The sequence below is a fragment of the Oncorhynchus tshawytscha genome, linkage group LG11 (genome assembly GCF_018296145.1).
Source record: "Oncorhynchus tshawytscha isolate Ot180627B linkage group LG11, Otsh_v2.0, whole genome shotgun sequence".
Taxonomy (NCBI): Eukaryota; Metazoa; Chordata; class Actinopteri; order Salmoniformes; family Salmonidae; genus Oncorhynchus; species Oncorhynchus tshawytscha.
Genome location: NC_056439.1, coordinates 28,728,429 through 28,754,430, shown reverse-complemented (window position 1 = coordinate 28,754,430; position 26,002 = coordinate 28,728,429). Strand labels below are relative to the sequence as shown.

General features: G+C 42.6%; 3 protein-coding genes across 3 annotated transcripts; 1 reads left to right on the top strand and 2 right to left on the bottom strand.

Annotated features, from left to right (window-relative positions):
- Window positions 1-1,747: 1,747 nt before the first annotated feature.
- LOC112261660 (trichohyalin-like) lies at window positions 1,748-11,455 on the bottom strand. Its single transcript, XM_042329988.1, has 5 exons — window positions 11,369-11,455; window positions 3,261-3,706; window positions 3,059-3,086; window positions 2,150-2,962; window positions 1,748-1,995 (listed from the first exon to the last, which is right to left on the bottom strand). Exons 2-5 carry the CDS (start codon window positions 3,329-3,331, stop codon window positions 1,789-1,791), a joined length of 1,119 nt encoding a protein of 372 aa, XP_042185922.1. The 5' UTR covers window positions 3,332-3,706; window positions 11,369-11,455; the 3' UTR covers window positions 1,748-1,788.
- An 11-nt stretch (window positions 11,456-11,466) lies between these two features.
- Window positions 11,467-13,888, bottom strand: fam241a (family with sequence similarity 241 member A). The gene is made up of 2 exons (XM_024437156.2): window positions 13,709-13,888; window positions 11,467-12,127 (listed from the first exon to the last, which is right to left on the bottom strand). Exons 1-2 carry the CDS (start codon window positions 13,823-13,825, stop codon window positions 11,696-11,698), a joined length of 549 nt encoding a protein of 182 aa, XP_024292924.1. The 5' UTR covers window positions 13,826-13,888; the 3' UTR covers window positions 11,467-11,695.
- A 670-nt stretch (window positions 13,889-14,558) lies between these two features.
- On the top strand, window positions 14,559-18,266 carry lrit3b (leucine-rich repeat, immunoglobulin-like and transmembrane domains 3b). The gene is made up of 5 exons (XM_024437980.2): window positions 14,559-14,746; window positions 15,219-15,417; window positions 15,553-15,814; window positions 15,999-16,313; window positions 16,596-18,266. The coding sequence occupies exons 1-5, from the start codon at window positions 14,634-14,636 to the stop codon at window positions 16,970-16,972; spliced, it is 1,266 nt and encodes a 421-aa protein (XP_024293748.1). The 5' UTR covers window positions 14,559-14,633; the 3' UTR covers window positions 16,973-18,266.
- Window positions 18,267-26,002: the final 7,736 nt, after the last annotated feature.

Below are 26,002 nucleotides of genomic sequence, written 5' to 3'. Positions count from 1 at the left end.
CCTTTAAATACTCCAGCCATCCAGACTAGAGGCTAACATTCAGAAAGGGAGGGACCTTTTATTGCAAGGCTAGATATCCTTACACTGATACAAGTGGCATGAAATTGGATATCACAACTGCCGGTTCGTTCAACGTAGATTACAACTAACACTGCACAGTTATTGTTTGTAGCTAACATAACTGCATGTAATATAGATAAGTCACCGAGATGAGTCAATCATGTGATTCATCTGTTTGTAATGACCTTTGATATAACCTGTGAATTTTGGCTTTATGGTTAAATGCAATATAGTGTTAACTAGAAACTAGATTGAACTGTCTGTGTGGGATAGGCTCTTCTGGGAGATAGTGTTGTCTCGTTCTTCTCGAACAATGTGGAGACTTATTCTCTTCGATATCATCGGCGTCCTGGAAAAACCTTGGATCTCATTTTTTGGCGATTTTGTTTTTTTCACATACATTGAAAGTAGTCATTCCCCTCAATATTCAGTGAATGAATGAATTACATTTTATTTTTGTGTCAAATTGCCAGTTGGCAACCCATCCCTTACGGGATTAATTGATACATAAACATTGCAATGATTCACAGTGATAATTTAGTGACAATTCCTCCGGTGTTTTACGGAGTGAATGAAAAATAAATCAATACATAATAGTAGATAAGGTTATCCAAGAAATAATAACAACCTAGAGCAGTAAAATAATACAAATAAATACAGATAAATTAAACTGAAGTTGTGAAGGTTTCATGACACTAGGTCTAATACAAGTCACGCAAAATGCCTTGTGATGTCCCATTAATAGAATAAAGCCTTGTTCATAAAAAATTACTTTTTTGAAATACAGGGTTTCCTCCAGGACGACATTAGGCAGCCTTTGCCTGTGGCTCAGATAGTTGCATGTTAAGTAATATTACCCAGGTGATTTCAGGACTCAAAACATGTTACTCAAAACAAACAATCTGAAAATGAGTGAGATGATTAAAAAGAGTATATTATTTTTTTAAAGCTAGATTATGTAAATATGTATCAGCTTTCTGTGCTGATGAACTGCTGATATGGCAATGTCTCACAGCACTTTTTAATTAGGCCCTGTTTACTCTGGGTTTACAGAATAAAGAACATAATATTGAATAGCTTCCCGTCTTTGTTGCCAGTACCTTAGTGGATAGGTGAAAGGACTACTATGTTGAATAGCCATTTTAGCAGCAACACTTAACCCTTTTTACAATGTGTAATAATGCCTATGTAATTACAGCGTAGGTACATATATTGTTACATAACTACTTTCAGGTATTATATCTGTTTGCAGCATGCACAATTTAAAATACAATTTTCAAATATAAACTCATACGAATTTGAGTTTTACCATTTTATTGCAAATGGAAATTTTTGTTTTATTGGTTATGCAAATGTTTTATAATGCTTCTCCATTAACTTCAGAAGTTATGCCCTACTGTTCTGATAAAATGGTAATTAGAGACGTAACATCTGTAAGTAGAAGCGGCAGCTGTCTGCTGTATCTGTGGTTACCTTCAAAATAAAGGGACATTTGAATCCCAGACAACGTAGGTGCTCAGTATTGCCTAGTAGATAATTGTAGCTCTTATAGTAAAGATAAAGAACAATCAATTTATGTTGACTTAGGGACATATAAAGGGCATAAATTTATATGAAAGAGTTTTAATTACATCATACATTATCTTTTAGAGGAAAATCGAAACAGTCAGCCAACACAAAAGCAAAATATATTGTCAACTTTTATTCATCAGTCTTTAAGAGTTATTTTTACATCTTGCTCCTGTGGCGGCCATGTTGGATAGAGTTGTCCTTCATGGCGTCCTCTACTAGGACCTGGTGGTAGGTGAGCAGGGGCTGCAGGTCAGCCACCGAGGACTCCACCGTGCAAAGCAGTCTACTCAGCTTGTCATTCTCTTTCAGAAACTCGGCAGAGCGGTTCCGCTCCACGTCAAACTGGGCCTGCATCTCAGATAGCTGAAAAAGAGAACCACTAGACATTAGGCTTTGTAGCTCAGGGCTCAATGGAGGCCCACATGCATAGCTTCCCTTTTATTATTATTATGATTTTTTTAAATGAATTAGGCATGACAGATAAGACTCACTTGAATTAAACAAGCATCCATCTTACCTGCATTTTCATCTCTCTCTGCCTCCGCCTCCAGATCTCCAGGTGCTCTTCAAGGGCTTGAACTTGGCATGTGTCCAGGCTGTGCTGTCTGTTGTTCAAGAGGCCGGCGGCCATCACCTGCATGCTCTCTGTCTCCCTCTTCATGTCGGCCTTCAGCCTCTTCACAATGTCCCTCTGTCCCCCCAGCGTCTTCTGCCACCTCCACAGCAACGTCTCTAGGCAGGAGTGCTGGTCCTGGGCTCCCTTCTCTGGTTCTAGTTCTGGGTTCCTTTGGGCCTGTTTTAGCATTTGTGGATCTGGGTGCATTGCCTGACACTGGTTTACGCACTCTGAGTTAAGGGCGTTTGCAGGCTTCCTCTCCTCTTCTTCTTCCTCCTCATCCTTCATCCCAGCCCATCCACCCCAGCTTATCTTGCGTCGCAGTATGGTGCTAAACTCCTGCACCTTCCCCCTCATCTGCTCCACCATGCCGCCCATCTCCTGGTTGGTCTCCATCTCTTGGTGGACAGTGTTCCAGCTTTCCTTGGCGTCTTGCTCCTGCTGCTGCCTCAGCTCCTCTGACTTCTGCTCGGCCCTCTCCAGACGCTCCACCAGCCTCGATACTTGGTCCTTCTCTCTCTGAAGCTCCTCCTGAAGCTGCTGGACTGAGACCTGGTAGGAGCTCATGGGGTCTAATAATGGGGAGGGTGATGCTGTTGTCTGCAGCTGGAGGCCCTCTAAGGCCTGGTGCAGGTCGGAGTGGAGCTTCATGGTGCGCTGCAGCCGGGGCCTGCTCTGATTGTAGCCCATGCCTTCAGCAGCATCAGCAACCATCTAAAAGAGAAGTAAGTGCAAGTATGTAAAGCTGGCATAACTCCTTAATAAACAGTGTTAAGGTCAATGAAGAATAAACAGATACATAAATTTTACCTCATCTTGTTTGCCCGGCTTTTCCGTGCTTCATGAAATAAAGAAGAAATGGTCAACAAGGAATCATTATCAACTTAAATCTGGGGGTTTCGATTCCGGTGCCCAGAAATCATAAATGTTTTCGTGATTCAATAAATCAATTAATCATCAAGCTCTTGAGTAGAAATCTTTTAACACAGCCTTTCATTATCAATTTACTGACCCCCGCTCTGCAAACTGATTGGCTGCTTTCTTCTGCTCGGTTTTGACTCTCTCAATCAAACTGTCGGTCATCTGCCTGTGGTCTCCCAACAAACAGGTAAGGGAGGACACTACACATACACACACACACACCACATACACACGCACTGCTGAAACAGGCCTTTTTGCAGCAAATGCTAGGATCTTCCCCAAGAAACAGATTGGGAAACATTGCACCAAATGATAAAACACACATTTTAGATGAAGATGAGTGCCATTGTTACCTTCATGGTGCAGCCGCTCCTCTTGGGCCCTCCAGTGGCTCTGGGCTGTGGAGAAAGTTTCCTGCAGGTCCTTCTGTCTCTGCTGGCACACAGACAACTCAATCTCCAGGCCCTGGACGGCTTCCAGCAGCACAGCCCGCTCTACACGCTGGGCCTCCTGGGCTTTGCAGAGCTGCTGGTCCCCCTGCGGCCGAAAGCACAGTTCAACACATGAGGAACATAGTTCAGCCTTCAACATCAAAGTACCCTCCAAGCTCATCATTAGGCTCGGGGCCCTGGGTCTGAACCCCACCCTGTGCAACTGGGTCCTCGACTTCCCGACAGGCTGCCACCAGGTGGTCAAGGTAGGAAACAACACCTCCACTTCGCTGATCCTCAACACAGGGGCCCCAGAAGGGTCCGTGCTCAGCCCCCTCCTGTGCTCCCTGTTCACCCATGATTGTGTGGCCATACACGCCTCCAACTCAATCATCCAGTTTGCAGACGACACAACAGCAGTAGGCCTGATTACCAACAATGACGAGGCAGCCTACAGGGAGGAGGTGAGGGCCCTGGCAGAGTGGTGCCAGGAAAATAACCTCCTGTCAACATCAACAAAAATAAGATGATCATGGACTTCAGGAAACAGCAGAGGAAGCACGCCTCTATCCATATCAACGGGGCCGCAGTGGAGAAGGTGGAAAGCTTCAAGTTCTTCAGCGTACACATCCCTGACAATCTGAAATGGTCTACCCACACAGACAGTGTGGTGAAGAATGTGCAACAGTGCCTCTTCAGTGCCTCTCAGGAGGCTGAAGAAATTGGCTTGGCCCCTAAGACCCTCACAAACTTTTAAAGATGCACAATTGAGAGCATCCTGTCAGGCTATGACCACCTGGTACGGCAACTGCACCGCCCGCAACTGCAGAGGGTGCTGCGGTCTGCCCAACGCATCACTGGGGGCACTCTTGCTGCCCTCCGGGACACCTACAGAATCCGATGTCACAGAAAAGCCAAAAAGATCATCAAGGACATCAAACACCCAAACCACAGCCTGTTCACCCCGCCACCGTCCAGAAGGCGAGGTCAGCAGAGTTGCATCAAATCTGGGACAGAGAGACTGAAAAACAGCTTCTATCTCAAGACCATCAGACTGTTACATAGCCATCACTAGCCGGCTACAACCCGGGTACTCAACCCTGCATCTTAGAGGCTTAGAGTTCTCCCACTTAAAAAGATGAGAGAGGCCTGTAATTTTCATCATAGGTACACTTCAACTATGACAGACAAAATGAAAAAAAAAATCCAGAAAATCACATTGTAGGATTTTTAATTAATTTATTTGCAAATTATGGTGGAAAATAAGTATTTGGTCACCTACAAACAAGCAAGATTTCTGGCTCTCACAGATCTGTAACGTCTTCTTTAAGAGGATCCTCTGTCCTCCACTCATTACCTGTATTAATGGCACCTGTTTGAACTTGTTATCAGTATAAAAGACACCTGTCCACAACCTCAAACAGTCACACTGCAAACTCCACTATGGCCAAGACCAAAGAGCTGTCAAAGGACACCAGAAAATAATTGTAGACCTGCACCAGGCTGGGAAGACTGAATCTGCAATAGGTAAGCAGCTTGGTTTGAAGAAATCAACTTTGGGAGCAATTATTAGGAAATGGAAGACATACAAGACCACTGATAATCTCCCTCGATCTGGGGCTCCACGCAAGATCTCACCCCGTGGGGTCAAAATGATCACAAGAATGGTGAGCAAAAATCCCAGAACCACACGGGGGACCTAGTGAATGACCTGCAGAGAGCTGGGACCAAAGTAACAAAGCCTACCATCAGTAACACACTACGCCGCCAGGGACTCAAATCCTGCAGTGCCAGACGTGTCCCCCTGCTTAAGCCAGTACATGTCCAGGCACGTCTGAAGTTTGCTAGAGAGCATTTGGATGACCCAGAAGATTGGGAGAATGTCATATGATCAGATGAAACCAAAATATAACTTTTCGGTAAAAACTCAACTCGTCATGTTGCATCCAAAGAACACCATACCTACTATGAAGCATGGGGGTGGAAACATCATGCTTTGGGGCTGTTTTTCTGCAAAGGGACCAGGACGACTGATCCGTGTAAAGGAAAGAATGAATGGGGCCATGTATTGTGAGATTTTGAGTAAAAACCTCCTTCCATCAGCAAGGGCATTGAAGATGAAACGTGGCTGGGTCTTTCAGCATGACAATGATCCCAAACACACCGCCCGGGCAACGAAGGAGTGGCTTCGTAAGAAGCATTTCAAGGTCCTGGAGTGGCCTAGCCAGTCTCCAGATCTCAACCCCATAGAAAATCTTTGGAGGGAGTTGAAAGTCCGTGTTGCCCAGAAACAGCCCCAAAACATCACTGCTCTAGAGGAGATCTGCATGGAGGAATGGGCCAAAATACCAGCAACAGTGTGTGAAAACCTTGTGAAGACTTACAGAAAACGTTTGACCCCTGTCATTGCCAACAAAGGGTATATAACAAAGTATTCAGATAAACTTTCGTTATTGACCAAATACTTATTTTCCACCATAATTTGCGAATAAATTCATTAAAAATCCTACAGTGTGATTTTCTGGATTTTTTTTCTCATTTTGTCTGTCATAGTTGAAGTGTACCTATGATGAAAATTACAGGCCTCTCTCATCTTTTTAAGTGGGAGAACTTGCACAATTGGTGGCTGACTAAATACTTTTTTGCCCCACTGTACATAGACATGGAATCACTAATCACTTTAATAATGTTTACATACTGCTTTACTCATTTCCTATGTATAAACTGTATTCTATTCTACTGTATTTTAGTCAATGCCACTCCTTCATTGCTCGTTCTAATATTTTTATTTCTTAATTCCGTTCATTTACTTTTAGATTTGTGTGTATTGTTGCGAATTGTTAGATACTGTTGGAGCTAGGAGCACAATCATTTCCCTACACCCGCAATAACATCTGCTAAATACCTTTATGCAACCAATAAAATATTATTTGAATATACAATAACTATATGTAACTGGGTTTCAACACAGATCACTGGTCAGCGTCCCATATGACTGTGTTTGCCCGCTGAGCTAAAGCCTAGATTGTTGATCAAGAGCATAAAGAAGTCGTCAGGTCTCAGGCAAGATATTTTTACAAATTAAACACTGACCTGCTCTTGCATCATGGTATGGTGAAATGTAGCAGGACCTTCCTGAAACCTCCCTGTTCTGGTCAAGGAATTTTGATTTACATCATAAACAGGTTTATTAAAATTCATTATGATGTCATCATTTATCATCAGAACAGTATGATGTTATGACCATAGAATTAGAATTAAATATTTCTATGGCCATGACTTGCTCAACTAGTTTGGTAATTCTGCAGAGGCATACATGTTGAGAACAGGACACACAGGAATAACATAACAACCCACTTAACCCCAACATTTCTCCAAGGTTTCACCATCATTGTAAAGCCCTAGTTAAGTTATTTCTGGCGATTATTATTTATTTAATGTGATTAGTGATTCCTTATAAGGTTAAAAAAATCCCCCAAAACCTGCCCCTCGTTTTAAGATCAACCCTGTTACGTGAATTTAACTATCGTTTTAATATGATGAAACTATTCCTTTCCCCCCAATTTTTTTTTTAAAGAAACATTGAAAATATTTTAGTCATACCCTAGTGTAAAAGTGTTTGAACTCGTACTCTTTTCAACCATTTTCTGGTATTCTGTGGTGGAAAATTGAGTGGGTTGAGCATACCACATCAATCCTGTTACCCATCAATTGACAGGCTAGAATTTTTTAAATTTAAGGCTGATTTAAGATGAAATTGTCAACCCTGTCATGGTCAACCCTGTTATTTTATATGGCACTTACTATTGTCATATTTTTTTATTCAACCTCTTGAGATGGGAAAACATGTTATTTATACATTTTTTATTAAGTTTAACATGTGCTTTTTTATGACAGAATGTAAAGATTTAGTCAAACAAAACAAACTTTTTACCAAGTTACACTACTCAAAAAGGCACCCAATTGGTAGAACGACCCTCATACTCATACAGTAGTAAAACATTAACACTTAGTGTACAATTAGTGCCAAAACGGTTGAGATTTTTTTTTTACATTGGTTACAAATTTCTCAAACATCATCGACCTTGTAACTTACCCAACATTTCAACATAAACAGAAGAATTACATTCTCATTCGTAAACAAAGATCACTCATCCCTTTAACAAACTGATCACAGACATACCTACAGTGAATCTGATGCAATGTCAACTCAATCCAATAAATTCACTCTCAATTCACTCGCTCCCTTTGCAGATTCACATCTTGCTTTGCTTTGTGACCAAACATTCTTAAAAACCTACTTTGTAAATATTAATAGACATTCCACTTTTTTTTTGCATATACAGTGCCTTCGGAAAGTATTCAGACCCCTTGACTTTTTCCACATTTTGATACGTGACAGCCTTATTCTGTCATGTGCCTTTTACTGAGGAGTGGCTTCTGCCTGGCCACTCTTCCTGACTGGTGGAGTGCTGCAGAGATGGGAGAACTTTCCAGAAGGACAACAATCTCCAAAGGTGAACTCTAGAGCTCTGTCACAGTGACCTCGACACGATCCTGTCTCGGCGCTCTACGGACAATTCCTTCAACCTCATGGCTTGGTTTTTGCTGTGACATGCACTGTCAATTGTAAGACCCGTTATAGACAGTTGTGTGCCTTTCCAAATCATGTCCAATCATTTGAATGTACCACAGGTGGACCCCAATCAAGTTGTAGAAACATCTCAAGGATGATCAATGGAAAAAGGATGCACCTGAGCTCAAGTTTGAGTCTCATAGCAAAGGGTCTGAATACTTATGTAAATAAGCTATTTCTGTTTTCTATTATTAATAAATGTGGTAAAATTTCTAAAAGCCTGTTTTTATTTTGTCACTATGGGGTATTGTGTGTAGATTGCTGAGGATTTAAAAAAAGAATACATTTTAAAATACAGCTGTAACGTAACAAAATTTGGAAAAGGTCAAGGGGTTTGAATACTTTCCAAAGGCACTGTAAACATGGAACATGCCAAACACTAAAAAGCATTCCACAAGGACTATGGTATTTTAGTTGGCAGCACAAGATTATAAAGTGACTTTTATTCTACAGTCGATGAATCCTGGTAGAGATTGGCCCCAGCAAAGATCTAGGATCAGGTTTCCCTAACCTTAACTATTTGGTAGCAAAGACTACTTTGGATCAGCACTTATGGACAACATTCATTTACCAGTGTGGACTACATCCCTGGCTTACACTCAACTAATAGTGTTGCTGAATATTTTCATAGGAGTATATGTGATGTATATCTAATACTCCACAAGTTAAACAATGATTCTCATGCAGTGAACATTGGGCATGCTTTGCAGTGCACCGGGTTACAGTAGTATAAGTAGATACTTGTAAGCTGTCATCCATGCTGATGTGTTTGATGTTGAATATTTAGACACCAATGACAGAAAAAAGTCATCCTCATTATCTTCAAACTGTATGATAGTAGCCATATCTAACAAAAGCAGTGATTTAGTCAGTTTCAACTTTGCAATTTGATATAGACTTTCCCACATGAATTGACAATGAAAAACCATCAAGAAAGGTATTTGTTAGCCTTACAGCACCACCTTCTGGTTACATTTGGAGTGATTTTCAGAATGATATACCACTCATTAACAAGGGTATGATTCCTGACAATATACAGTGCATTCGGAAAGTATTCAGACCCCATGACTTTTTCCACATTTTGTTACAGCCTTACTCTAACATGTAAATCGTTTTTTGCCCTCATCAATCTACACACAATACCCCATAATGACAGAGCAAAAACAGGTTTTTAGAAGTGTTTGCAAATGTATAAAAAAATAAATAAAAAAAGCTGAAATATCACACCCTTTACTCAGTACTTCGATGAAGCACCTTTGGAAGCGATTTCGATCTCATGGCTCGGTTTTTGCTCTGGCATGCACTGTCAACTGTGGGACCTTATATAGACAGGTGTGTGCCTTTCCAAATCACCACAGGTGGACTCCAATCAAGTTGTAGAAACATCTCACGGATGATCAATCGAAACAGGATGCACCTGAGCTCAATTTCAAGTCTCATAGCAAAGGGTCTGAATACTTATTTACATAAGGTATTTCTGTTTTTTAAACCTGTTTTTGCTATGTCATTATGGGGATTGTGCGTAGATGTATTAAATAAATACAAATCCTCATCAATTTTAGAAAAGGCTGTAAAGTAACAAAATGGTGGAAAAAGTCAAGGGGTCTGAATACTTCCGAATGCACTGTACAATTCTCATTCAAAAGGATAGGCTTGATATAAGTGCAAGTTAAACATCCATGATTGTCATGAGCACACATTTCTCCTTCACTTTGAGGTTACATGCATGTCAAAGGGAGATGTTTGAATGCATATTAAAAGTAGGGGGACAACTTCAGTTACTATAGAACCTAATAAACCAGTCAGTGATATGCCTTCCAGGGTTCAAGTCCAAACACTTAAATAACACACCCCCGTCCACTTACCCTCGCCGTATGCCCTTGGGGGAATCCCCGTCGCGCTCTTGGCGGGTGGTCAAAATATATTTTTGTTTGGTTATCTTTTGGAAATTGTAGAAATAAAACATTTCCCTTCAGAAGTTCCAGCTAGGCAGGCTAATGTTAGTTAGCTAATTAATTTGCTAGCTATTATACAGTAGGCGTATATTAATAATTATATATTTAATATAAGTAGACATGCACTCATAATTGAATGTAGTGCATATAAAGCACCGACAAGCCACCAGTGGCTGAAAACACAATCATCATGGCACGAAGGAGTAAAGAATTTCCGGCCAAGGGTGGTCCATTTAAAAATCATTCCTTCCTCCCTTGCCCTGCAAGTGTATACTCGTCAGACGTCATGATAACGTCACCAGAAGTGTCCACTTAATTTGAGGGTTGAGGGGGACAGGGTGTGTCTTTTAAGTATTTGGACCGAAAGCTTTGTCCTTTTGAGGCATGCAGGTGTTAGAATGTTGCTCCCAATTAGCCTTAAAAAGGTGCAATCTGTAAGATGTCCTGATGGTCATTGGTAATTAAAACTAATGCAGCAGCAAAAGACCTGTTGATTTTTAAAATAATTGCTAACGACTAAAGAACCTTTTACTTCATTCCAATGTTTATAACGAAATGGCATGTAACATCAAATGTGGAGGTAAGTAATGTTTCTCCCACTACAAATATACTGTATCATAGAAATTATTATGAGCTGCTGATGTATAAATCTCATAGAAAGACCATATTCTAAGGCTACAGGTTAATTTCCCCCCACATATAATGTAATTCCCTGAACACCATAGATATCATTTTACAGATTGCACCTTTAGAAATGCTACTTGAAGCAATCTGCATCAAAATGCTCCTGACAGACTTTCTTTCCTTGATTGCTATCACTCATGATCAAATTCCCATAACACTTGAAAATTATAGATACCAGTTAATCTGTGAGACAAAACTAGTTAAAGGTAGAGTCAGCTATATGATGTAGATGCACAAAGTAAACAGTATAGAGGGTCAATTTCCACAACAACTAAGAGTTGGAGCGTGAGGCTAAAGTTTGCTGTTTTTGTCCAGTGGCTACCATATTGTAAGATCTCGACGCCGTGTACATGCGCAGATACTGTATGTGATTTGCATCTTGCTCATCACACTATCTGCAGCGCTTCTAGTGCAATGTCATTTCGCTGACTCTACCTTTAAGCTATGAGACATATTGCTTTCATTGATCCAGTTCTTTCAAATCAGTACTCACACGTAAGATGAGACATCACCTTTGAGTATTGGGGTACAGCTAGTGAGCCAAGTGGTCTGATTTTGAGTTGGATTTGTTTTAAAAGCTTGAAACCAGGCAACCGGTAGTTAGGAGCAAGGCCTCCATTTTATTCGTCAGCACTCAAATGTTCATCCATATAGTGTACATTGGCCGGTATGAAGCTGAGCATCGAGAAATGCTCAACAAATCTAGGAAGCCTTATTACAAAAAGAAAAGACAGTGAGGGACTCGCGCTGTAGGTTCACATTTTTTTCATTTTTAGACACCGGAGCTCCCAACTGCCAATCAAACAGGCCGGAGATCCAGTTACTTCTGGATGAAGATGATGACAATGCACAGAGTCCCCACCAGCCCCAGAGCTTGGATGCCCAGGAACCACAGTAGGACCCAGAAAAAGATGATGATCACAGGCTCCACAATCTTCTCCCCAAAGTACATCTGGGTGAAGCCTGCACTACGCAGGCACTTGTTCAGCTGCCCAAACAGGGTCCCCATCCGCTCGCAGTCATCCACCTGAGGTCTGGTCGTGAGGTCGTCATTGCTTGGCCACCTTGCCGTAGGGTCACTGGCTGGGAGTGGTCTGGCCCTGGGGTCTCTGGAGCGGCATAACCTGGCTCTGGGGTCAGCGACTGGGTGGGACCTGGTTCCGGGATCACCAGAGGGGCATGACCACCAAGTCCTGGGGTCACCAGGAGGGCCTTGCCACCTAGATCCAAGTGGTCTGCCTCTGGGGTCATCCTGAAAAGACAAGTATGGATTAAGTTTAAATGACACCCCTATTCCCCATACAGTGTGCTGGTCTACAATTCCCCAGGACGACATAGGGCTCTGTTCAAAATAAGTAGCTACTCTACATGGAATGTACAGGAGAGGATACCATACCAAGGATAGGCATGTGGTCTTGTTTAGTTTATTAGGATCCCCATTAGCTACTGCACATGCAGCAGCTACTCTTCCTGGGATCCATATAAAATGTACAAATACATGAAAGTACAGAACAGTAATAGACAAGAACAATAAGATTTTATATATAGGAAAGACACCAAGAGACAACAAAAATACTACTTACACATACATGTTCATATATACAGTACAGTTAAAGTAGATCTTTAGAAAAAAGGAGGTGCTGTGGGGTGTTTGGTGGTAGTAAATTTCTCCTCAACCATGAAAGACTGTCATGCATGTTGTTGATGTTAGTTCTGTGTGTGCAGTTAAGCACAAGGCTTAACTGGCTTGGGGAGGTCTGGTCAGACCCATCTGACAAAGGGAATGTGCTGGTGTGGGAGGGGGAGTTTGTGGGAGGTTCCTGACCTCTTGTGCCGAGTCTGTGAGTTCCGGAGGTTCACTATGAGAAGCAGTGGAACTAACAATGTGAGGGTGTGGTAGTGAGGGTTGTGGTAGGCTACAGTTGTTCTGTTAGATTGTGGAGTCTCTGTGTTGTAGCATTTCTATGACTGCTGACAACTCCCTTTCTAACTCCTCCCTAATGTCAGCTACCTCATTATGCTCTGGACCGTTGCCAGTTTCTTTCTCAGCTCCTCCTTTTCCTGCCTCAGAACTGTCACCTCACCACCAAGCTCATTCACCTCTGCCTCCAGTAGGGAGATACTCCCAAAGGCTTGGGACAGGTTGTCACTCTCCATGTCTGCTAGGCTGGCTTGGTTACATATGAGGATGGGGGAACTTTTGGAATGAACTGATTTCTCATCAGATCTGTCTTCTGATTGAAGTGTAGCAGTTAGAGTTCCGTTCTCTTTCAAGGTGTCTGCTAGCTCTTTCAGTGATGTCATAAGGCTGTGTGAAATGCTATAAGGTTGTGTGAATAGGACTCTTATTAGAGTATAACTTCATTATGTGCGTTATACTGGTACATGCTGGAGTCAGACTGCCTGTCAGACTTGAAATGCAACTGTTGATTGTTCAAGTAGCTAGGAGACAGCAGAATCATTGGCCAAAGCAATACAATAATGCACTAAATGTAGCTGTCAATATTCCCTCCCTGATGACCCGAGGTACACAGACCACACATCACTGTTGTCATATCTAGCTGTTATCTAGCTATTGAGTTGCTCTCATATCATCATGACTCAAATACATGGCAAGGGATTAGCTAGCTAATAGTAATAATAAAGGCAAGCAAGCACAACATGAAATGTAAATCACCTAGCTAGGCTTAAACTTTTGAGCTGAAGCCACTTGATAAATATTGCGCTGCTCGCATTGCCTAAATAACTAGCTAACTACACCCGCTGGATAGCATTGGTTAACGTTACTACAGATAGACCAATGAGGGTTCATTATAAAACATATTTTAGCTACCTGGAACGTTTTCCTTTCTGTGTAGTTGGGTGGATTATGAGATTGACATCTTATTCGACTCTCTAGCTCCTCAACTCCCACCGGTTGATCATTCACAGTTGGTGGTATGGTCGACATGTTATACACGCGGTTAGAATGATGTTTCAGAAAACATTCAAGACTGTCAATGGCACTTCCGGACCCCCGCCCACCCTGTGTCACGTGAGTAATAAACCAATCTAACAACATGGTAAGGGGCGTGTCAACTTCAACTGTCAGATAGTTGAAATGTCAAAATCAAGCAACACTGTTTCTAGAATTAGTACAGTGCTTTTTTAGAAGTTTATATATATATATATATATATTTTTTTTTTATTTTTTTATTTTTTTTTTTTAAATTTATTTATTATGTTTTACTGTGGCTCCACTATTTACTACATTTAAGTGACTATCAAGCAGTATGTAACTTTTCAAGTGGTAAGTGTGTGGAAATTAGACTGAATAATATAAAGTAACCAAACTAATACAGGACTATGCAAGAAAATACACATTTGCACGACAGAATAAAAACCATGACAAGTGTTGTGTATCAATTAAATATCACAAAACATAGCTATTTATTTAAAATACCATAAAATCTAACTACTGGTAATAAGGGTTTTTCCAATAATCAGCAATGGATTACATGTCAGGCCAACCAACTGGCATTGTTTTAGGTAGGCTACTTGACCTCTGATTTTGTGATTTAGCAGTATGCTATATAGTGAGGCACAGGATTAAGAAGAAGACCTAGTAACCTGCGTAATCCCAACTAATCTGCCTCTGCTTCTTTCCACTTGACGTTAATGTAGGAGAATTTGGGAGCGGCAAACTGGGAATGTCAGCTAAACAGAGGAATGTGAAGCTAAACAGAGGTTTTGCTTACTCTGGCCTTGCTTGGTGAATAATGTATCGACTTCTCTTGGTTCAGATGCTACATTGTTGTTTCCTGGTGGCCCATTCCTGCCCTACTCTGTGTACTTGTGTTTACCTAGGAGGGAGCAATGGGACAGGTCTCAGGTAGCGTACACTTTAGTTAATTAAATGTCTTAATTTACTGCCTTAATTTCAGTTGCTTGCTTGGGTGTGCTCCTTCTCTCATATCAATGGATCTGCATGAATTTACCTAACATCTTGGATCAATGGTGTTGTTCTTTAAAACATATACTGTACTTTATACAGCATTGTCTGACGGACTACATTTTGATCAACTATGCATCAATATTTATGTGCTCTGGAATGGTTGGACAACATTTTAGAAATATGTTTGGTCAGAGGTTGAGTAAAATATTATTGTAAAAAATAACGGCAAAGGAAGTGGTAGACATGTCATTTGCCATGCTTGTTTGTTTATACAACAAACACAGTTAACTCTTAAATTCCTTGAGTTGCTAAATAGGACTGAAAGTCATTTTAGCTCTGATAGCTAGCTACTCTTCTCAGTGCATTCTTCACATACATGATTCTAATATCACGCTGTTTGCACTGACAGGTCTGTTTTGTGCAGCGAACCCCGCATGTCGGCCATCCCCCTCAATGCTCCAGCCGACACAGTCAAGTTTCGTCTGGAGAAAACCTCTATCTCCAGAGTGCCCAGGGCAGCCTTCTTCTACCTGTCTGAGCTCCAGTTCCTGTGGTTGACCTACAACTCCATCACCACCATCCACCCCAGCAGCTTCCTTAACTTGAAGGTAGAAGTGGGCATACTCCTACCTGTATAATCCTCTCTATTTAAACTAGCAGTATCTGCAACACTATCCTTAGACTTACTTGGTTTTGTATGAAAACTAAATTTGACAGTATCTAAAACTTACCTCTCCCTGAAGGTGTTGCGTGAGCTGCGATTGGACGGGAACCTTCTCTCTGCCTTCCCCTGGGAGGGGCTTAGGGACATGCCGCGGCTGCGCACACTGGGTCTGCACAATAACCGCCTCTCCAGCCTCCCTGCCCACGCTGCCCTCTTTCTTCCCAACGTCACCTACCTGGATCTGTCCAGCAACAGACTGACCACTCTGCCCTCAGAGCTGTTGGACCTTTGGTTCCCTCCCCCTGCCCAACTAACAGGCCCAACACAGAGAAGAGTGCTAGGTATGGTTCACTAATAGTAATCTTAGTGTTCTATACAAAAATAGGTCCCTTTTCAAAGGACAGCATCTGAAATTGAGAAATGCTCATATCTCAAACGTTCAGGTTAATTTCTTATTGGACATGTTCCCCATTTCACTCCTTTTCAAAGCTAAGCCAAATGGTCTGGCTCTTTTTGTGTCTCCAGGTGTCCATGACAACATGTGGCAGTGTGACTGCCAAATCTCTATGCTGCTGGCCCAGTCTAAGTACCAGGAGAGCCCTGTAGTTCTGATGGACCAGCTCCTGACCTGTAGCCGTAGCGGGGGAACCGCCGACCAGCTGGGGGCCCCCCTCACAGAGGCTGACTTGTCACGGTGCCAGAGGCCCTCTGTCCAGCCTTCAGCCACCCGGGTTACCTCCCCGCTGGGCAGCAACGTGATGCTCCGCTGTGATGCCACAGGCTACCCCACGCCAGTACTCACCTGGACCAAAGCAGCAGGAGCCTCCATGTACAACACAGGTAAATATCTATGAACATTCTGTAACATCGCACCCAATTAAACTCAACCCTACTCTTCAATTTTAACATGGAAAATCATTCCCTGTGCTGTTTTCAAATGTCTGATTATGTTTGCTCTTGACAGAGTGCTGTCAACAACCGTACAGCAAAGCTGACCCTGAAAAACTACCCATTAACTTGGACAGCTGTAAGTACTTCATGTGCATTGCTGCATTTTGACTCTTTTATTGCCGCATGTCTTGTCAATAGACTTGAGTCACCTATTTTTGTGTTACATTATAGTTCTTCAGGAATCTCCGCGTGTGGGAATCCGATGGTCCATCATCAACCTAAATGGACTTTCGTACAAGGATGCAGGAGAATATCGGTGCCAGGCACGGAACATGGCAGGAACAGCAGAAGCCCCCATTAGACTTAGGGTGGTGGGGGTGGTGCCCCCTTCCATAAAGAGCAAGACCCGCAAAGCCCCTTCTAGATCCTCAACCAGCAACAGAAAACCTCTCCCACAAAAGCCGAAACGGGCACAGAATATTACTTCAATCTCCACCTCAAAAAAGAAGACTCTTCTGAACCTCAAGTATGTTACACCCCCCACTCCAACGAACAAGACCCAGAGTATCAAAATGGCCCCGGTCCCCATCCCCCTGAAAAAAATGTAATCGTCCTCAAGTACATACCCAAATGCAAAAAGGTCAAACAGAAAACCTCAGATATCTGTCAATACTATACCCACCTCACCAGAAAACACTACCACTACATCGTCTTCACCAGAAAACAACAAGGACCAGATGTAGTGGCCCTTTCATCTATTACTATAACAACCCTTCTTATTCTATGCCTTTCTGTTGGTCAATATTTTAAGGAGCTCATACATGACCCTTTAAAAACAGAGTGATCAGTGGCCAACAGAGGGCGTCCAGAGCCCAGAGACATGAATAGCAAACTACAGTTACTCTGTTTCAGTGACAACAATTACCATTGAGGATCTGATGTATTATTTTTCCAGATTTGTTTTATTTTGTTTTACTGTTTTTAGAGAGGTAACGCTTATCACCCTCTTATCTGTGTAAGATCTGTACTTGTGCTAAAGATTACGAGGACATATTCCTACAAGGACATATTCTTACTAGGAGCTCAGCTATAAAGGGTAATTCCACCACTTCATATTCATTCTCTTCTCCACCATACCAGTGTCTACATGAAAATGGTGCGTTTCTATGATCTCTGGTAAAGAGCAGAAAGGTCCTCAAATGCTTCTCTATGAAATAACAGTGCATGATTAAAAGTAAGATGTTTTTTTAATCATGGCTGAATTACCGACCGGGCATGAAGGCCACGTGCCCCCATTGATTTTGTTAGCCACTCTCACACAGATATAATTCTAACATGGCATAAGTCATGGCAAAATGTGTAGAATTTCAGGAAATTAGCTTTAAAACAAAGGAAAAAAAATCTTTACTCCATGGCAAAATCTGTCGAATTGTAGGAAATGTGCTGTAACACTAACAATTTTCCTCTTCATCTCATAGCAAATTGAGTAGGTAGCCTAAAGGCAGATAGCCTAGCAGTTAAGAGTGTTTGGCCATGAACCAAAAGGCAGTTAACCCCCATCAACAACTGCTCCCTGGGTGCCATGGACATTAAATAAGGCAGCCCACTGCACTTCTCTAATTCTGAGGGGTTGGGTTAAATGCAGAAAGCACATTTCGGTTGAATGCATTCAGTTGTGCAATTGACTAGGTTTCCCAATTCCCTGAAATTAGTTATACATTTGCAAAATGTGTCCAATTTGCCATAAACGTGCTTTAAAGTTGCACAGTTTTCTCTGTGCCCATGGTAAAATGTGTAGAATTGCAGGAAATTAACTTTAAAACTAAAATAAATTATCCGCGGTCAAGAAGGGGGGCCACTAAAATGTTTTGCATGTAAAGGCTAGTAAACTTTGAAATGTGTGTGGACATTTCTTCAAGATTTTATTTTTTATTTTTTTTATTTCACCTTTATTTAACCAGGTAGGCTAGTTGAGAACAAGTTCTCATTTACAACTGCGACCTGGCCAAGATAGAGCAAAGCAGTGTGACACAAACAACACAGAGTTACACATGGAATAAACAAAACATACAGTCAATAACACAATAGAAAAAGGCTATATACAGTGTGTGCAAATGAGGTAAGATAAGGGAGGTAAGGCAATAAATAGGCCATAGTGGTGCAATAATTACAATTGAGCAATTAAACACTGGAGTGTTAGAGACTGGAGTGATAGATGTGCAGAAAATGAATGTGCAGCAGAGAACTGGAAGGAAAGGCGGCCAAAGGAGGAATTGGCTTTGGGGTTGACCAGTGAAATATACCTGCTGGAGCACGTGCTACTGGTGGGTGCTGCTATGGTGACCAGTGAGCTGAGATAAGGCGGGGCTTTACTTAGCAAAGACTTATAGATGACCTGGAGCCAGTGGGGTTGGCGACGAATATGAAGCGAGGGCCAGCCAACGAGAGCATACAGGTCGCAGTGGTGTGTAGTATATGGGGCTTTGGTGACAAAACAGATGGCACTGTGATAGACTGCATCCAATTAGCTGAGTAGAGTGTTGGAGGCTCAAGGATTGGTAGGATAGTCAGTTTTACGGGGGTATGTTTGGCAGCATGAGTGAAGGATGCTTTGTTGCGAAATAGGAAGCCAATTCTAGATTTCATTTTGTGTTGGAGATGTTAAATGTGAGTCTGGAAGGAGAGTTTACAGTCTAACCAGACACCTAGGTATTTGTAGACGTCCACATATTCTAAGTCAGAACCATCCAGAGTAGTGATGCTGGACGGGCGGGCGGGCAGGTGCTGGTAGTGATCGGTTGAAGACTATGCATTTAGTTTTACTTGCATTTAAGAGCAGTTGGACACCACGGAAGGAGAGTTGTATGGCATTGAAGCTCGTCTGGAGGTTAGTTAACACAGTGTCCAAAGAAGGGCCAGAAGAATATAGAATGGTGTTGTCTGCGTAGAGGTGGATCAGAGAATCAGCAGCAGCAAGAGCAACATCATTAATGTATACAGAGAAAAGAGTCGGCCCGAGAATTGAACCCTGTGGCACCCCCATAGAGACTGCCAGAGGTCCTGACAAAAGGCCCTCCGATTTGACACACTGAACTCTGTCTGAGAAGTAGTTGGTGAACCAGGCGGGGCAGTCATTTGAGAAACCAAGGCTGTTGAGTCTGCCGATAATAATGTGGTGATTGACAGAGTCGAAAGCCTTGGCCAGGTCTATGAATACAGCTGCACAGTATTGTCTCTTATCAATGGCAGTTATGATATCGTTTAGGACCTTGAGCGAGGTTGAGGTGCACCAAAGACCAGCTCGGAATCCAGATTGCATAGCGAATAAGGTACGGTGGGATTCTAAATGGTTGGAGATCTGTTTGTTAACTTGGCTTTCGAAGACCTTAGAAAGGCAGGGTAGGATAGATATAGGTCTGTAGCAGTTCGGGTCTAGAGTGTCTCCCGTTTTGAAGAGAGGGATGACCGCGGCAGCTTTCCAATCTTTGGGGATCTCAGACAATATGAAAGTGAGGTTGAACAGGCTAGTAATAGGGGTTGCAACAATTTCGACTGATAATTTTAGAAAGAGAGGGTCCAAATGTTCTAGTCCTGCTGATTTGCAGGGTCCAGATTTGCAGCTCTTTCAGAACATCAGCTATCTGGATTTGGGTGGAGGAGAAATGGGGAGGCTTGGGCAAGTTGCTGTGGGGGGTACAGGGCTGTTGACCAGGATAGGGGTGGCCAGGTGGAAAGCATGACCAGCCGTAGAAAAATGCTTATTGAAATTCTCAATTATCGTGGATTTATCGCTGGTGACAGTGTTTCCTAGCCTCGGTGTAGTGGGCAGCTGGGAGGAGGTGCTCTTATCCTCCATGGACTTTACAGTGTCCCAGAACCTTTTGGAGTTTGTGCTGCAGGATGCAAATTTCTGTTTGAAAAGTTGCATATCGGGGGCTATTCGATACTAATGCAGTATGCCCCAGAATTGGGCATGCTTATTTAAGATTGTGAGGAAGCACTTTAAAGAATAACCAGGTGTCTTCTACTGACGGAATGAGGTAAATATCCTTACAGGATACCCGGGCCAGGTCGATTAGAAAGGCCTGCTCGCTGAAGTGTTTTAGGGAGCGTTTGACAGTGATGAGGGGTGGTCGTTTGACCGCAGACCCATTACGGATGCAAGCAATGAGGCAGTGATCGCTGAGATCCTGGTTGAATACAGCAGAGTTGTATTTGGAGGACTGGTTGGTTTGGATGATATCTTTGAGGGTGCCTGTGTTTATGGATTTGGGGTTGTACCTGATAGGTTCATTGATAATTTGTGCGAGATTGAGGGCATCAAGCTTAGATTGTAGGATGGCCGGGGTGTTAAGCATGTCCCAGTTCAGGTCACCTAACAGCACGAGCTCTGAAGTTAGATGGGGGACAATCAATTCACATATGCTGTCCAGGACACAGCTGTGGGCAGAAGGTTGTCTATAGCAAGCGGCAACGGTGAGAGACTTGTTTCTGGAAAGGTAGATTTTTAAAGGTAGAAGCTCGAATTGTTTGGGCACTATCTCTGCAGTAGATTGCAACTCCGCCACCTTTGGCAGTTCTGTCTTGTCGGGAAATGTTATAGTTAGGGATTGAAATTTCAGGGTTTTTGGTGGCCTTCCTACAGCAGGATTCAGACACGACTAGGACATATGGGTTGGCAGAGTGTGCTAAAGTGGTGAATAAAACAAACTTAGGGAGGAGGATTCTAATGTTAACATGCATGAAACCAAGGCTTTTACGGTTACAGAAGTCAACAAATGAGAGCGCCTGGGGAATGGGAGTGGAGCTAGGCACTGCAGGGCCTGGATTAACCTTTACATCAGCAGAGGAGAAGAGGAAGAGTAGGATAAGGGTACGGCTAAAGTCTATAAGAACTGGTCGTCTAGTGCATTTAGAACAGAGAGTAAAAGGAGCAGGTTTCTGGGCGCGGTAGAATAGATTCAATGCATAATGTACAGACAAAGGTATGGTAGGATGTGAGTACAGTGGAGGTAAACCTAAGCATTGAGTGATGATGAGAGATGTATTGTCTCAAGAGACATCAATTAAACCAGGTGAGGTCACCGCATGTGGGAGGTGGGGCGAGCGGTTTAGCTGAGGCATATTGAGCAGGGCTGGAGGCTCTACAGTGAAATAAGAAAATAATCACTAACCAAAACAGCAATGGACAAGGCATATTGACATTAGGGAGAGGCATGCGTAGCCGGCGGGCTAGAGGCACGGAGATTCAGACAGCTAGCGGGCCGGGGATAGCAGGCTAGCGGAAGGGCTTTAGAGGGATGTCGCGAAGGAAGAAGTCTGTTGTAGCCACCTCGTGCAGTTACGTCGGCAGACCAGTCATGATGGATCAGCGGGGGTCCGTGTAGTAAAAGGGTCCAGGCCAATTGGCAAAATAGGTATAGTAGCCCAAAAAATTGGCTGATGGACCTCTTCAGCTAACAGTCCGTTATGCTCTAGGCAGCTAGCGGGCCGCAGCTAGCAGGCTAGCAGATGGGCATTTAGGGGACGTCGTGATGGAGGAGCCTGTTGGAAAAAAAAAACTTGGGCGGATTACGTCAGTAGTCCAGTCGTGATGGATCGGGGGGCTCCATATTGGCAATAAAAGGGGTCCAGGCCAATTGGCAAAATAGGTATTGTAGCCCAAGGAATGGCTGATGGACCTCTTCAGCTAGCCGGGAGATGGGCCTTGCAAAGACTAGCTCCCGGCTAATTGGTGCTTGCTTCGGGACAGAGACGCTAGCCAGGAGAAGCCAATCGGATAGCAGCTAGCTAGCTGTGATGATCCAGGTGAAGAGGTTCAGAGCTTGCGGTGGGAATCTGGGGATATGGAGAAAAAGAAGTCTGATAAGCTCTGGGTTGAATCACGCTGTGCAGACTGGTGTTAAGGGTTGCGTCAATCGAATCTAGTATCAGGATAAGTATGACACTGAGTCACCGTATTGTATACTATGTACTTTTTATTAGCTAAGCAATAAGTGGTAAATGCAATTTTCGTATATACGGGTTCGCTGTAACACCACGCAGGGTAGAACAGAGAACTAACTTGTTCCTGACAAAGTTATTATAATATACTCTGACAGAAGTAGTTCCCGCTTCTGAGCTGGCCTGTCACAGAGTAGAGACTGGGCGTGGTTTAAACTCACTCAGCCTATCGTTGATTGTTGGCACACGAGCTGGTCCCAGCCCCCTAGGCGCTTCAGCGGTCAGTCATTGTAGTTGTGTAGAATATCTATGCGCTCACACACTCGATACAGTTATCACACACCTGGCTCCTGTTATCTAACAAAAGACCATTTGTTCTCTACACTACGTTATTTTTCTGTATTTTTCCATCACGAGAAAGGCCCATGGCCCTGAAACTGTTAACAATGTCTCAAGTCAGCTATGTTGCATAACACATACACCCACACAAGCCAACAGCAGATAATATTCAATCACATATGATATGGTAACGGGCTATAGTGCATAACACAGAACCTCACACTGGCAGGAGTTGACTGGGCTGAAGGTTAGCTGATGACCGCTAGCAGTGGCTAGCTAACTACTAGCTAGTAGCTAGTTAGCTGGCTAGCTGCTGTTGGAGGTTCCAGTTCTAAAGTAAAGAAAATAGCAGATCCATACCACATTGGGTGAGACGGGTTGCAGGAGAGTATGTTGAAGTTTGGGGTTAAGAAAAATAGAAAAAAAATATATGCGAAGAAATTTTTTTTATAAAAAGATATACCCGGGACACGACAAGATGAAGACAAAAGACTCCTGACTGCTACACCATCTTGGAATAGGATTGATTAAGATACCACAGTGTCTATGAACATAATTTATTGTCATATTTAATTATAAAAATTGTACTTTTATATGATGAACAATGCATTCTTTGAATACTGTCTCATACTTGTGTTAGGATGTTATAGACATACACTGAAGAGGCAAAGGTGTACACTATGCAAGTAAAGTAAGTTGAAGTAACAAGGAAACCATGCTACCTACATTTAATCAAGGTTAGTCTCCTATTCTACACCTGCATTGCTTGCTGTTTGGAGTTTTAGGCTGGGTTTCTGTATAGCACTTTGTGACATCAGCTGATGTAAGAAGGGCTTTATAAATAAATTTGATTGATAGATATTCTGAGGAGAGCATGTGTGTACCAAATGTTCTAATAATCTGACAGTTTGGAAGCTCTTCACCTTCATGTATTTATTCATGCATACAGTGGTGTTGATGTGCATGGAGAAGTGGCTATACTAAAATTTTGCACAAAATTTTGCAAACAGCCCGCCCGGCGAAGGCACCCCGCCCCGTGTGAATAATTAGATGAGAAACAGTGTACTATGAATGACCTAAAATCACGGCAGTGCGAAATATATCCACCATGCAGCGGTTATTTTAGGATGTAAATCTTGGTGGGGCAAACAAATATATATATATATATATGTATATATATTTTTTTTAATGCATGCCAGCAAAGCCACAACACTAAACAATACATTCATTGCACTACAACGGTGACAAATGATGACCACAAACTGTTAGGGCCTACATAAATCAAATCAAATCAAATCACATTTTATTGGTCACATACACATATTTAGCAGATGTTATTGTGGGTGTACCGAAATGCTTGTGTTCCTAAGCACCAACAGTGCAGTAGTATCTAACAGTTCATAACAATACACATAAATCTAAAAACAAATGAACGGAATTAAGAAATATATAAATATTAGGGCGAGCAATGTCGGAGTGGCATTGACTAAAATACAGTAGAATAGAATACAGTATATAATATGAAATTAGTAAAGCAGTATGTAAACATTATTAATGTGACTATTGTTCCATTATTAAAGTGGCCAGTGATTCCATGTCTATGTATACAGGGCAGCATAGGGCTACGGTTCTTTTTTCTGACTTTCCGCCTGACTGACGTGCCCAAAGTAAACTGCCTGTTACTCAGGCCCAGAAGCCAGGATATGCATATAATTGGTACCATTGGATAGAAAACACTTTGAAGTTTGTAGAAATGTTAAAATAATGTATAAGACTATAACACAATAGATATGGTAGGAGAAAATCCAAAGAAAAACCAACCGGAAACGGTATCTCCGTTTTGTTCTTAAATGGAAGTTGTAGTTCCGTCGGGTCTCTCTTCCCCCGCAAAAAAATAAGCATCTAGAAGAAGTTGGAAGGAACCCCGGGACTTCAATCCACTTTAGAATGCGGATGATTTGATAATTTATACAGTCCATCCGGAAAGTATACAGACGGCTAGACATTTTCCACATTTTGTTAGTTGCAATCTTATTCTAAAATTCATTAAATCGTTTCCCCCCCTCATCAATCTACACACAATACCCAATGATGACAAAGCCAAAACAGGTTTTTAGACATTTTTGAAAATGTATTAAAAATAAATATGGAAATATCATATTTACATACACTGCAGATATTCAGACTCTTTACTCAGTACTTTGTTGAAGCACATTTTGCAGCAATTACAGCCTCGAGTCTCCTTGGGTATGACGCTACAAGCTTGGCACACCTGTACTTGGGGAGTTTCTCCCATTCTTCTCTGCAGATCCTCTCAAGCTCGGTCAGGTTATTTCGGGAGTGTTGCTGCACAGTTATTTTCAGGTCTCTCCAGAGATGTTTCGATTGGGTTCAAATCTGGGCTCTGGCTGGGCCACTTAAGGACATTCAGAGCCACTCCTGCATTGTCTTGGCTGTGTGCTTAGGGTCGTTGTCCTGTTGGAAGGGGAACCTTCGCCCCAGTCTGAGGTCCTGAGCACTCTGAAACAGGTTTTCATCAAGGATCTCTCTCTACTTTGCTCCGTTCATCTTTGCCTCGACCCTGACTACTCTCACAGTCCCTGCCGCTGAAAAACATTCCCACAGCATGACGCTGCCACCACCATGCTTCACCGTAGGGATGATGTCAGGTTTCCTCCAGATGTGACGCTTGGCATTCAGGCCAAAGAGTTCAATCTTGGTTTCATCAAACCAGAGAATCTTGTTTCTCATGGTCTGAGAGTGTTTTAGGTGAATTTTGGCAAACTTCAAGCGGGCTGTCATGTGCCTTTTACTGAGGAGTGGCTTCTGTCTGGGCCACTCTACTATAAATGCCTGATTGGTGAAGTGCTGCAGAGATGGTTGTCTTTCTGGAAGTTTCTCCTATCTCCACAGAAGAACTCTGGAGCTCTGTCAGAGTGGCCATCAGGTTCTTGGTCACCTCCAAGACCAAGGCCCTTCTCCGATTGCTCAGTTTGGCCGGGCGGCCAGCTCTAGGAAGAGTCTTGGTTATTCCAAACTTCCTCTATTTAAGAATGGAGGCCACTGTGTTCTTGGGGACCTTCAATGCTGCAGACATTTTCTTGCTATCCTTCCCAGATTTGTGCCTCAACAAAATCCTGAGCTCTACAGACAATTCCTTCGACCTCGTGGCTTGGTTTTTGCTCTGACATACACTGTCAACGGTGGGACCTTATATAGACAGGTGTGTGCCTTTCCAAATCATGTCCAGTTTTTTTAATTGATCACAGGTGGACTCCAGTCAAGTTGTAGAAACATCTGAAGGATGACCAATGGAAACAGGATACACCTGAGCTCAATTTCGAGTCTCATAGCAA